The 14772-nt window shown below is 34.6% G+C and overlaps 1 protein-coding gene across 1 annotated transcript; it reads right to left on the minus strand.

Moving 5' to 3' along the window:
- Window positions 1-912: 912 nt before the first annotated feature.
- Window positions 913-6121, minus strand: LOC147485278 (pre-mRNA-splicing factor cwc22-like). Its single transcript, XM_086570669.1, has 6 exons — window positions 5265-6121; window positions 3696-3799; window positions 3495-3597; window positions 3096-3397; window positions 1735-2040; window positions 913-1611 (listed from the first exon to the last, which is right to left on the minus strand). The coding sequence occupies exons 1-6, from the start codon at window positions 5779-5781 to the stop codon at window positions 1270-1272; spliced, it is 1674 nt and encodes a 557-aa protein (XP_086426795.1). The 5' UTR covers window positions 5782-6121; the 3' UTR covers window positions 913-1269.
- Window positions 6122-14772: the final 8651 nt, after the last annotated feature.

Below are 14772 nucleotides of genomic sequence, written 5' to 3' on the forward strand. Positions count from 1 at the left end.
ATTCTTCGGAAGCAAGTTGAAGGAACTATGATTTGGTCGAATCTAAAGATTTGGTACCCAGTCTTCTCTTAGATCCGTTTGAGTTTCACTTCACGATTCCAGCTAAAAGTGTATAAGCGTAACGTATACTGTAAATTCGTCAACTCCAACACTGAATTTTAAACTTCTTAACTGGCAGAAATTTAACAAATTGTTGTAATTTCTGGGATGCCCATCCAATAGCTATTTTAAGAAATTTAAAACTTGGACGATTTAGTAACTCAAAATGCAAAGTCAGTCAGATGTCATGTTTGAGAAAGACCAAGTCTGTACTTTAACGATGAATGTTTCTCTTCACCTCTGGTTGTTTTAGTTCCATCCTCAAAAATAAGAACTTCACCTACTGAGATATCAGAATTTAGCATTACTCAGCAAACTTGGCGCAGTTTTCTCTCTTTTATATAAGGAATTAGCAATCTACTACTTTGATTCATTAAATCACGTAAAATGGTTCTTGTTATTCATGAACGATCAAGTTACAGTTTTTTTATCCTGTATCCCAATTCCCAAGTCATATAGTTGGGTTTGGCACTAGGCTTGTTTTGCTTTTTTGAGATCTGTGGCAATGTGGCATCATGCCCGTTGCTTCAATCACCAGAATCCCTTACTAAAAAAAGAATCAATTCGATTTTGAACATGTTGGCATACATACTAACACACTAAATCCGCTGTACATACCAGATCTGATGTTAGTTATTTATCCTTTCTCTCAGTGCAAAAATTATCTTAGCCAAAAACTCACTAAGATTTGTGATCAAGCAAATTCGCTGCGTTCATCTTCAATATATAATTGTCAGTCATCATTTATAAATTAACATAACGTTGTTAGATATAATCGGATAATGAAATAGTAAAGACTCTTAACAGGGAAAAGATAAGAAAAAAAAAGGTCAATTAAAATCCCACAAATATATCATCCAGTACTCCAGTGGGAGAGGGAAGATCCACTAAATTTTGCATCTAGCAAATACACTAAAAAATACGTTGAAAATGAATTTAAATCTTCAACAGTAACCATTTTTGGAACGAAAACCAACAATTACTGAAGTAGGTCTTCTAAAACATTGCACCTCAAGAATGGACTGTTTCCAGGTAACTTCACAAACAAGATTGTTAAGAAGCATTTTAAGTTTTTAAGAAAACTAACTCAACCATACACGAAAATTGAGAGGAAAATTCCCATCATTACATTCAAGTATTCAACATAAACGTTACATGAACATACACCATCTACCTCCTCTGCCTCTTTCTGCTGCTCTTTCTGTTCTTTCTTTCAGAGCTTCCAGAGGAATCCGATTCTGATTCTGAGCTAGAGCTGGATGCAGCCGAGCTAGATGAATTCTCTTCTTCTTCTGTCATCGTCTTCTGTTGCATAATGAGCCTTGGCATGTTTTTCAGGTATTCTCGAAGGTTCTCTGTTATACCACCAAGCCCAATAGACGTAAAGAAGTTGATGGAGAATCTGGTGTTTTTCGGGTTGTCTTTTGGGAAGATGGAGTCAAAAGACTCCTGCATTTGTGGATCCGTAAGTCTTTCATTCAATAACCGGATACCAAGATGCTCGGAAAGTTCCTGCCAATTACATATTACAGATTTTAAGGAATTTCAGATACACAGATATATGATTGTCAAAGTATTGATATAGTTTAACATAAAAAAATAAGAATTGATATAGTGTGATTTTAAACCTATTACCTGGAACAGAATTTTGATGAAGATACGGGAAGAGGATGTCGTATCCTCCTCCGTCAATCTTATGTAGGACAGAACATGCCAAGGCAGCGCATCAGTGCCAAGCAGATGAGCAAAAAACTTTGCGACATTACGCAGCTTATTGGTTTCAAGCTGATGAATAGATGAATATTGCTTCACAAAGCATGTCTCAAAGTTCTCCTGGTGAATTTTATTGATATTGCAAAACCGTTGCCCCAGAAGACCATAATAGCGAAGATATGTCCGCTCCTGACTGCAACATTCCAGGAGCATGATGCATAATTCCATCTGCATGAAAAAGAGAAACAAATAAGTAAAATATTAAACTTTCTCTTATTCTTCAAGTTTATGACAATTTTCCCTGAAAGTAAGGCCCATTGATTGATATGGAAGTACCAACAAACTGCCCCTCCTTCCATCACTAGCTTAACCAGCAGTTTATGTAAAAAGAAAAATTGTGCAGAAAAAGTATCCCATTGATGCACTGAAAAAGCAATATGGAGTTCAAGTTACATGTTACAACTAAGTACGTGAGGCCCAGGTTGTAACAGGCTTCCATAGGTAAGGATCGCTCAGTTGTCACTCGAATGGGTTTTGAACCAAAAGTATTGTAGAACAAGATATGCTGGACAAATAGTGATCCCTAAACAAAATGAAAACTGCTTCTTAAGTTAGTATGCGAGTTAGAACAAGGCAGAGAAAAATGCAGGAACACTCGACAGAATGAAAATGAGCACATTCCTGGGCACTGGAAACACTATTACAAAATGAAAAAAGGTGGTGGAGGGGCAAAAACTCATACACTATAAACAGTAAGGGTCAGACTATAGTATCAAATCTGGAGAAAGATCACCAAAAAACATAGAATCCAGATCATATTAGAAACTTAAAAGAGAAATAAGCTAAATTCAGACTCTCAACACTGAAGTATTTAGCATGTCAAAAATAAATAAACATTCAAATATGGTCAGACACACAATGAAGATAAGCAGAAAAGTGCAATGTCCCAAACTAACAGACAAGTATGAAATCAACCTGCTTTCTGAATAACATTGCCTTTTGATGTAAAAGGGACAACAACAACAATTAGGTGGAGTTGGACAACTATCAAGTAACGCCTACAAGCACAATCTTCAAAACAATAAAATCAGACAGTCATCTCCATGGTATATAGAAAACCAACATTTTTCGCTAACAAGAAGGATTACTAATTCAAAAATACTTACTGAAGTGGCAAACTGAAGCCACAAACCAGTCAAAAAAGAAAAGAAAAGAAATGTGACATGCCAAAAAAAAACATTTGCTGCATTCAAACCTAATAAAACCAAATCTTTATTTCTTACCTCTTGCCCAGGCTCCAGCTTAATTTTCAATAGTTTGTGACCAGCTTCCTCAAAGTCGACACTTGACATAATCGTGAGATAAATTGTCCTACGGAGATTCACAAGATCAGTCTCTGTTTCATCCTTTATTTTCATCTGTTCTTCTTCCTCTTCGTCAGAATCTTCATCTTCCTCATCATCTGAGGCTTCATCTGACCCTGCTTTATCCTCAGATGATTCATCGCCATCACCAAGGATGCTTTTCTTTAGTACCTCATATCTCTTCTCATTCTCTAAAAAGAGTGGATCGGCCTTAAAGATATCTGTTGCATATCAAAAATAAAATAAAATAAACGGAATTAAGTATAAACGAACTAAGCAATTTTACACCTGAACAAAGCTCTGGTTCTACAAACTTACCAAGAGATGTCTCTGGGTCTATCTCATCTTCAAGGGATAACTCGTGGGTCAATTGATCTTCCTGATCCACAAGATCTAGTTCAGGACGGACAGCTGGATATCCCTGTAAGTTATGTAAATGCATTACTAAGTTATGTAATTGGTTATCCAATATTATAACAGATAAAAGTGCATATAAGGAAAAAGAAGATTAGAGCGTACCTGAAATTTGGCTTTTCTAATTGCAAAAAGTCCCTCGATCAAGAACTGCACCCTCTTGTCGATCTCACCCTCATGAAGTATTCCACGAAAACGCTCAAAGATACCTAAACAAATTAACAAGCATCAGCAACAGAAAACATTAATTATCACGGCTCTCAAGCACATCTCAGGGATCCAGAACTAAGAGAACTGGGCTACTCCATTGATTTAAAATAAAATCTAAAAATAAAGCTAATCAGAATATGAATGTGGAGTGTCTTAATGGGGTTCTTAAGGAGAGGCTCAGTCTCCAAATAAAGAGAGTGCAGATCCAGAATACTGGTCCAGTTCCCTCACTAGTGTTTACCAAAACTAGAATTTCACGTCACAATTAACATTCTCACTCCATAGGTTCAAACTCCCAAAAAGTTTTTTAAGCTAGTATTTTTATTTATGTAATTTAAAAAAAAAAAAAAATATATATATATATATATATATATATATATGAAACCAATCAAGAGAATGTAGGATGAGGTGTCCTACTACTATCACCACCAGAACCGAAAGATAAAGACTATAAACATCAACAAAAACCATGCAGAGAATATTCATATACATACTGTGAGTAACGTAGTTAGTATCCTTATTGTCATCAAGACTTTGACACCTATCGACCAAAATGAAAATGACCATGCAGAGCATATTTGTGGACTAACCTCCATCTGATCAAATACATATAGGTTAAGGCTATAGCAGATATCAAGAAAACCTGGTTAAAACAATTGACAACTTCAAGCCAAATCCCCCTGTAACACTCTTCTCTTTATCCAATCCATCTTTTAGTAAATGTATCTACATAGTTAACTCTTTTCTGAGATAAGTCTCTGTTCATAGTACAAGGAACCCCATACTCCAAATCTATATTCTTGCTATATGTTGTAAAGCTTTTTGAGACCGATTTGGGCTGGAATGGCTGAAGATATCTAAAAGGATTGCCCAGCTGTGAGTAGAAAAACCATAGAATTGTAATCTTCATGGATTATTATGTCTTATATTTTCACTGGTTAACTGCTTTTAGAATCAGAAAAGAGCGTACAACTCGAGTGGGAGTCTTTCTTTTATCGTGGAGTACTTGAACTAAACCACGTAAATGTTTACTTTTTTTCTCAATCTTTCCTTTGTGATTAAACTTCCACAACAATACTACAGAGTTCACCTATAAAACTTCAACAGTTTGTAGTTCCTGAAATAAAGTTTTATCATTGATATAAATTTTTAACAACCAATCACAAAGGAGAACAATACAAGATATCCTAAAATATTAGCCACCTCTATCAAGGTAGCCATTCTCCAACATTATTTGGTAATGAATACTCAAATTTAAAGCCTGTTGTTCAATATCTTTTAGTTTCCCCTCCTAACAGTAGGGAAGCGCACTCGTGGACAATTACAAAGTTATAAGCAAAGAGTACAGTATATATGCATTCGTATTCAATTATTCATTCTTCAAAAGTAAGGTACATCACAATAACAATACAGTTAGAAAATACACGCAGAAGAATAACTAATTAATCGAAAATTGAAACTCACCATGGAGAGCTTTGGGCGAAAGGTCCTGCAAAAGCGATCCACACTCGGTAACAAACCCAACAGCAACCTCGACACTATCATCACTCGGATTCTCCAACAAAACAGTAAGCAACTCCAACGCAATGATTTCATGTGCCACTTGCTGATTTACCAAATGAGCTATAAACTTCACGGCAGCAAGCAACTGAGGCTTATCATTCCTCTTATAAGCTCTTTTCAATTGCAAAACAATCCTTCTTAGCAAAAGCTCTCCAACTTCAGGGAACTTTGTATTAACAACAGCCACCAACGCAGAAAACACATCCGTAAACCTAGACGAAGCCATCTGCGATTTCATACACGACCTACAAAACAACCCTCTCCCTCTAATCATATTCTCTTCAAACAATTCAGGCACAATATTCTTAATATTAGCTGCATTGACTTTGTTAACCAAACCATTAATACTCTTCCTCAACGCGTCCCATGTCAACCTCTGGTATTCGATACTAGACTTATCCTCTACTCCCTTCATCATCTGAGCTAATTTAAAAGGTGGTATATAGGCCCCTCCTGTTTTCCCAGCCTTGGCTACACTGTCATTATCAATTCTTACATCTTTCCTTATCACTTCTTCATGTTTCTTCCTATTCTCTCTATTCTCTCTATGGTCATGATAATCACTATGCCTTGTTCTATTTCTATACCCATCATCAACATCGTCATCTCTTTTTTTTCTAGATGAAGAAACTTTATGAGATCTACTCCTACTACTGGAATGATGTTTTGAGGAGCTTTTATATACTCACCTTCTTCTGCTGACTCATCATCTTCTCTATATCTCCCACCCATCTGATTTTTTGATTTTAAAACCCTATAATTTTTTGAGTCTGTGTTTCGTTTTGTTTTATTTTATAAAAGATGGGTTTTTATGTTTCGACTCGATTTCGGTTTCTAAAGTTCGTTTCGGAATTGCGATATTTCGAAATTGCGATAAATTGCCCAACTTTAAATAAACCCAATGCTATAATGTATTAAAGGGGAGAACGATGAAAAGGAGTTACAACGGGTGCCCTTATAACAAATTATTCTAAAAAATATTAAAGAACTATCGTATATGCATAGTTAATTAGTTATCGTAAACCATGAGATATGAAAATTATATTAATCACTCATTCAAATTTCTTGCACCACTCTCTATAAAAAGGAAGTATCATACATTGATAAAACATATCGACTTCTTTTTGTTGTTAGGTTTAATAATATAAGTTTCATTGAAGTTTTGTGAAAATGTCAAATGTGACGAAAATAATATTGAAGCTACTTGAAGAGCAAGACATTCTCAATCATAATAAAATAATTATGATAAACATTACTTATAATACAAAACTATATTTGTCGAGACATTCTCCCTACATATAATACAAACATGTTTTAGGATTATTAGTTCAATGCATATGCATCAAGTTTCTGATTTTCCATTAATTATTATTTACGGTTAGTTCAATGTAGTACATTCCATCCAGTTTCCAATTTCTCATTAATTATTCTTTGAGGTTAGTTCAATGCAATAATTGTATCAAGTTTTCGATTTTATGTTAATTATTATTTGAGGTTAGTTCAGTGCAATTGCATCCACTTTATGATTTCTCATTTGTTATTTATTAAGGTCAATTCAATACAGTTGCATCTAGTTTTCGATGTTTCGTTAATTAGTCTTTTAGATTAGTTCATTGCATTTGCATCCAGGTTCTAATCTCCTATTAATTACTCTTTGAGGTTAGTTCAATACATCTGCAACCAATTTTTGATTTTCCGTTAATTATTTTTCTAGGTTAGTTCGATAGTTTACAATTTCTAGTTATGTATACTTTGAGGTCAGTGTGATCTGATTACATCCCGAACTTCGATTTCCACTTAACTATTCTTTAAGGTTATTTTAATGCATTTGCATCCAATTTCTTATTTTCTGTTAGTTAATCTCTTATTTTAGTTTAATGCAATTGCATCCAGTTTCTGATTTTTCAGTTAATTATTCTTTGAGGTTAGTTCAATACAGTTACATCCAATTTCCGTTTTTATGTTAATTGTTATTTGAGGTTAGTTCAATGTTTTTGCATTAAGTTTTAGATTTTATGTTAATTATTTTTTGAGGTTAGTTCAATGCAGTTACATCAAATTTATAATTTCCCGTTAATTATTCATTTAGGTTAGTTCAAAAGCGGTTTTATCCATTTTTCAATGTTTCGTTACTTAGTCTTTGAGATTAGTTCATTGCATTTGCATCCAGTTTTTTATTTTCCGTTAATAACTCTTTAAGGTTAGTTCAATATATATGCATCTAGTTTATGATTATTTATGTTTTGAGGTTAGTTCGCTACAATTACATCCGATTTCTGATTTCCTGTTAACTATTCTTTGAGGTTATTTCAATGCATTTGTATTTAGTTTCTGATTTTCCACCAATTATTCTATGGGGTTAGTTCAATGCAGTTGCATTCGGTTTTTGATTTTTTGTTAATTTTTTTTGAGTTTAATTCAATGCATTTAATAGCTATGTAGTTTGAGTATACACTCAAACGATATGGTCACGTAGTTTGAGTGTTAGTGTGAGTAACACTCAAACGACTTCTCCATATCATTTGATACACTCAAAAGACTTGACCATGTAAACACTCAAACGACGATGTTTTGACCATACACTCAAACGATTGGTCACGTAGTTTGAGTGTACTCAAACGACGAGCGATCGTTTGTGTGTATACTCAAACGACTTGGCCAAGTCGTTTAAGTGTATACTCAAACGATATGGTCACGTCGTTTGAGTGTACACTCAAACTAAACTACGTGACCACGTCGTTTGAGTGTAAACAGAAACGACCCGGATGGTTCGTTTTGGCGATACCGGTTGAATTGGTTGTTTGGTTGCTGGGCTTGGGCTTTGATGGCAAACTTGTAAAATTTATTTTTTTTTAGGGGTTGCCCAATCCAATTTGATGAGTGACCGATGGAATCACCATTAAAAATTAACTTGAAGTTAGAAATTTGGGAATGAGGGAACTTTTGGGAACAACATAAAAAAAAAAAAAAAAAAACTCTCAAACTAAAATAAAAGCTCCTCTCTCTCTCTCTATCTCTCTCTATCAACCCTCTCTGAAATCTCTTATAATTTAGGGTTTTGCTGCTCGTGTTGTCTCACTGCTGCCATTTAAAAGTTAAAACTAAGTATTTCATTTTTTTCCTTAGTAAACTAACCTCTTTACTCCACTATTGTGTAGTAATCATGCGATTCACAAATTTTTTGGTAGCTTTCTAGTCTTGGTTCAGTGTTTACACTACAATTTGTTGTAAATGTATGATTTATTTTCCCTTTATCATATTTTTCAATTAAATCTAGTAAATTTGGTGGTCTTTTCTGCGAATGGGTAGATTTCCAGCTTGTAGTTGTGCTCTTTCTTTATTTTGTAATTTTATCTTTTATTTTAATTTTAATTTTAAGATTATGAAATTCAGTATGGTATTCGTGTGATCCCCATTCCTGAATTTTGTGTGGTCTTGAGTCTTTTAATTCAGGTTATAAATTCAATCAACTGTTAGAGTATGCCATTGTGGGTTTTCTATTTCTGTGTATCAAAGTATCCATCCTTTCTTCCATGGTAATCGAATGTTGCTTAGCCATGAATTCACTCTAAATTTGCAACTATTAATTGACACAGCAAGTGTTTTCCGTTTAGTGTATAATGTTCCTATTTGGTTGTTTCTCTGATTGATTTTTTCCAGTGAAGTTGTTTGAGTCAGTACTTATCCATAGCGAAATGTTTGTGGAGTTCTGCTTGTTGTTGGTATTTGATAAGATAATGTGCACCCAAAATGGAAAGGCAGTCAAGTATAGACCAATGAAAACTTATCTAAGGGTTTGGGGTTTGGAAGAGATTAAGTACATCACGAATATAAATCACTACTTCAGTTTGGATTTTTCTGTTGTTTCTTGTATTATGTAGTTTTGTTTGATCTGTGGGTGAAGTTTTTCTCCAAAATTGCTTATACTTTCACAAATACTTAGTTATTTTGGAAGAAAGATATTTACTATTTTTATAGTATGCTATCAGGACCTTGACTAGAATACATACTAGGAAACTGTTAGATTTGCATCTTATTCATACATTCTAGTGGTTTGTTAGTGTTGATTTTCTTTTATCATTGTTTCTTGTTACTTGAGCCACGTGTTTGTGTCGAAAAAGAATGTTGTGTTGTGTGTACATGTCCAACTTAGAATATGTTCATGTTTTGTGGTACTTTTTGCTTTAGCATCGATCCTCATCATCACTGTAACAGATGGGGCTCTTCTCCTTCTCCCTCTATACGTTTTTTCCCAAAATCTATAAATTTGTATCGGAATTTCATGGCAGATATAAAGGTGCTACATTCTTTTAACTTGCAACACAAGCTTCGAAAAGCACCGCAAATCCTGGAATGTTATTGGCTTCTTCCTCCCTCGGGTATAGTGAAAGTTAATGTTGACGGGAGCTCACAAGGCAATCCTAGTAGGTCAGGCTGGGGAGTGGTCCTTAGAGACTGTAACGGAGATCTTTTGGGGCTGCTTTGCAGGGGGTTTGCACAATACAACCAACTACATGGCAGAATCTTTTGCGATAATAGAAGGAGTCTCAAAAGCAATAGATTTGGGATGGAGGAACATCTGAGTGGAATCGGACTTGGCTTCGGTGGTCAAAGCTTTCCAAGATGATAAAATGCATTGGAGGGTCAAATCAAGGTGGATACAGCTTAAGGCCAAATCTTCATGGATAAATATTACGCCCACCGAGGAGGGAAACAAACTTAGGTGCGGACAATTGCAAAGACATGGTGTGGCTCTATCAAAGGGAGAAAGTAAATGGTGGACATCTAGACCTCCGTTTATGAGGAACTTGGAAAACCACTATACTACTTACTTTAGATTCATTGCATAAGACAACACTTTTTTGTAAGTCAATGGTGGATACACAATTGATGACGTCCACCATAGACTATCTTCAGCCTTCTTCTTATTATTCTTTTTTCTTGTAACCTCATTTTAAATTAATTTAATCAATTACCTTTTAGCAAAAAAAATATATATCTGAATTTCGTATCCACCACATTTGTTCACCTTCTTCATATCAAGATACTATTCGTGTTACAACATCAGCAATCATGTTTTGTGCTTATTTTTTTTATCTTTCTCACAAATGTCCTGTGCTTTATATGTGGATGCGCAATTCAATATTTTGATACATGGATTATGAAATTTCTATTCCGTCTTATTCCTTACTGCATGTCGGCTACTCCCTACTTAATTTGTCCTTTCTATTACTAATTCATGTGCTATGCCTCCTCAGTCTTCCAAAAAAATATAAAGGAATTTGCCGGATTTCCTTGCCCAATCTTCATTTAGTTACATCCATTTCCCTATTGAGTTGTTTGTGTAATTTAAGCTGCCCGTATATTATGCAAAACGTTGCTGCTGACCATCCTAACCCAGTTGTAAGGTCAACTAATTGTTATTATTCTTGAATGGGTTGGTAAATAGTTGTGGCATCTGCCTTCATTGTCGTTTCATCAACACACTTTTTAACAATTCGCGCTTTGTTGTTGTTTTAGTTATAATTTTTATTTATTTTCTCCTCCATTTTGTTTTTTAATTTCATACTGTTTAATTTGGCCCTTTTCCTATCATTAACAGCTGTGACTCCCGATGTCAATGCAAAACTATCAAGACCTTGACAAACTCCGCAACGGATCAAACCGATATAAAGTGAGGGGTCGCATTACAAGGTTGTGGGAGTCAGTGCATTTGAAATATAAGGACACTCTTAGTTTGGAGTTTCTTCTTTTAGATGTAAATGTGATTATAATTCTATATGTGCCATCTATTTGCCAAAGCCATGCTATAATGGGTTGCTGACTTTTTTCATTGTTTCCTCAGATCGCATTACCGCGGGATGCTCACATCCATGTCGCTTTTTCAAGAAATATTTTGGGGATTTTTATGATTTACTTAAGGATGGTGTGTTAAAAGAAGGCAATGTCTACACCATGGAGAAATTTGATGTGTGGTTTGCAAAATATTATCGGCCGGTTGAGAATGATCACAAAATTTTTATTAATGATGGAACGGTTATCACACCAGTTGATGGGGAAGGTACCCACATTGCAAGACACAAATTCAACTTCTCCCAGTTCGACACCCTTTTGAGTAGAGTTCACGACAAGACTCACCTTATAGGTAATAGTTTGCTATGAGTTTCGCTTTCATATCTTAATAAACTCTTAAGGAATGTATTCTAACATTTTTTGTCAAAAAAAAATTAAGATGTTATTGGACTCCTTAAGCGAATCGGTGAAATCACACACAAAAATGGAACTGTTTTTCGAGAGATTGTGCTAATGGATAAGAGGTAACTTGCCGACGTTCATCTCTAATAAGCACTATGTATTTTTTTTCCTAACACAAACTATCCTATAATCAGTGCCGTGGAATTGACTATTGCTTTATGGGGTTATTTAACCGAAAAGTTTCCGGATGATCTTTTGACACAGGAAGATGTGGTCATCATTGCAACTTCACTTAATCGAAAAGATTTCCAAGGTACACATTTATTCCACCTTCATGTAATCAATATTTTTTTTTTTTTTTACTACGCAAAGCAAAATAATGCATATTTCATGTCTTAATACTATGTTGTAGGTAAAATTTCTCTTTCATCGCTTAGTGGAACAAAGGTCTACATAGATTTGGACACCCAAGATGTTATCGACTATAAAAACAGATCAGTGTATCATCTTATTCTTCATTTTTATCATATTACTTTACAATATTTGTCATTCTTAATTATATAGTTTGGGGGATACCAAAGTGCAAATAGCAAAGCAGTATTCATCTACAAAAGAGGGCTTCTTTGAGGAAGAACTACTTAGAAACCGTAGGGTTTCAATAGACAAATTAAAGGAAATGGAACTAGATGAATCCAATAAGGTAACATTCAATCCATTAGAGACAACTTTGTTTCATTGCCCAACATTCTATTAAAGTTCATTATGATCGTAAAACAAGGAGCAACATACACTTGCAAAGCAACCATAGGATATGTCTTCGACACGAATTGGTATTACACTTCATGCACCAACAACAACTGTAACAAGAATGTTGTTAAGTGCATTTGCCCAGGCTGTCACCTCAATCAAGAGCCGCAATGAGAGGTCAATCATTAATCCCTTATCGAATTTTTTCTTTTGGCGGATAAACTTTTTATAAATTTTATTTGGAGTGTCCAGGTACCTTCCAAGAATGGATGTGGAAGATTCATCAGGGGTTACTCAATTTGTTGCTTTTGATCGGGAAACTAAATACCTTATTTAGAAGCCGGTTAAAGAATTGGTGGACTCCTACAAGAAGACAACACCCTATAACTTTTCATATCACAATTTTTTTGCTTTTAAACACAAAACACATTCTTCTCACCAAATTTAAATAAAATGCTTCAAAACACAGAAAAACGGCCCACAAATCGTTCAGGATGCATTGCAACACGTTGCTAGAAAAGAGTACATCTTCCAAGTTAAAATAAATTATTTCAATCAAAATACGAAGGAAAACCAATCATTTGTTATCTACAAAATTTTCCCACCTACTATGGATGTTGATGACCCACTTACTAAATAAATGATTGATGAGGTATTCTTCTGATCCCTTTATTTAAAAAAATAGTATTGTTTCACCTACATTAAACTTATTGTGGTTAAATACATGACAAAAAAAGTGGAAGCCCCGATTTAGAAGATGGAGTTACTGGAAAAGATGTTTCAAGCCAAGATATGCAATCTAAACTCCACCAAGCAAAAAAAACAAGGGTACGGTTCAGTAGTGTGTCAGCACTTATTCAACCATTTGGTCCAATCCAGTTCAGCTTTTTTTGGTTTAACGTTTAAAAATGAAACATCAAAATATCACATGACTGTCTCCTCCCTGATGCAGAACATGTGTCAGAGTTGGAACTCATTTTGCTGGAGTCGGTTGCTTTTCAATTTACTATTTGCTCGCGTCGTCTACATTTACAATTTTCTGTGTGGTTAGAACTTTCTCTTTTGAATGTGGTGTTTGTTTTATTCATTTAACTTGAACACGAGAATGAATGATGATTGCTTAAATATTTCTAGCAAAGGGTACCTTTTTTGTGTGTGCTTTACTTTGATGTGCATATGGGTTTTGCTCATTGATTCTTCTACCGCCAGCCCACCCCCCCCCCCGGCACACACACACACCAAAAAACCACCAGCACACACCCACACACCCAAAAATATATATAGATTATTGATGATTTCATATCATAAGCTACTTTATCATTTATCCCCTCACGATAAAGAACCACTACATACAATATTGTTCCACCAGTCGCACAGGTGAGTACAACTTTAGAAATTCATGATGTCTTTTACATTTTATTGTTGGCCCTTAATTGAACTGCCTTTTACCAAAAGCAAAGCAAATAGTCACGGCTACCAAATTGACTCATCAAGTTAAATACACAAGGGTTTTTCCGCTTCCAAGCTTACTGGCGTACCTGCAACAAACAATACTCCACCTTCCAAAACCAACACTCTAAGTTGTTATAATTCTTCAATATTATGAAACCCATTTGTACTAATGGTAATAGTAACTCATTTGGCATGGGGTCACACTTTTGATTATAGCGTTACACTTTGTGCACCTCTATAAAATTGCATGGTCCACAAAAAAACAAGTTAATTGGTCTGAAAGGTATGGTTCTCTATTAATTTTTTTTTCTACTACTATCAAGCACCTTCCCTTCAGTATACCTTTTATTTATGTACTTTTGTGTATAATTAGATGCATTTCATCACAATCCCAACATAATCAACTCAAAAACTTCCTTCATCATAATCCCAACATAACAATGTTCATGTTTGTACAATATTTACTTACTTTTTTTGTTCGTCCTCAACCTGACAAATCCTTCCTTTGTATATTATATCCATCATTTCACTATGTAACTATGTTGCTCCCACTATAGTTAATATTGCTTATTTATTTATTTATTTATTTCTTTTATATATTATTAATTTATTCTTTTTGCATAAAATGGGTAGTCTGTCAAACACCTCTAGAGATACAAACAAGACAACCACAACATCTTTTTGAAGACAGATTCCCAATTTATACTACTCAAAGCACCTCAAAACATAAAGCTTTTCTATATCTTTATGACTACATCTACAAGTTGCACCTTAAACCAAAACTCATCCTTAGAGAAAACCCTAAAAAAAATGGATACTGAATTATATTCGAACTGTGTGGCCAATATAGATTAAGTTGTTGCACATCATAGAGTTATGTCGTTTACCACAATTCCTCCATGAATAATTTAGTTATTATTACGTTTTCGAATCATTTTGTATTGTACATTTCCCTCTTCATAATGTTACACATTACTATCCTACTTCAAAATGCTTTCAATTAATTTGGAACAAA

Source organism: Coptis chinensis, chromosome 7 (assembly GCF_015680905.1).
Source record: "Coptis chinensis isolate HL-2020 chromosome 7, ASM1568090v1, whole genome shotgun sequence".
In the NCBI taxonomy this organism is placed as follows: Eukaryota; Viridiplantae; Streptophyta; class Magnoliopsida; order Ranunculales; family Ranunculaceae; genus Coptis; species Coptis chinensis.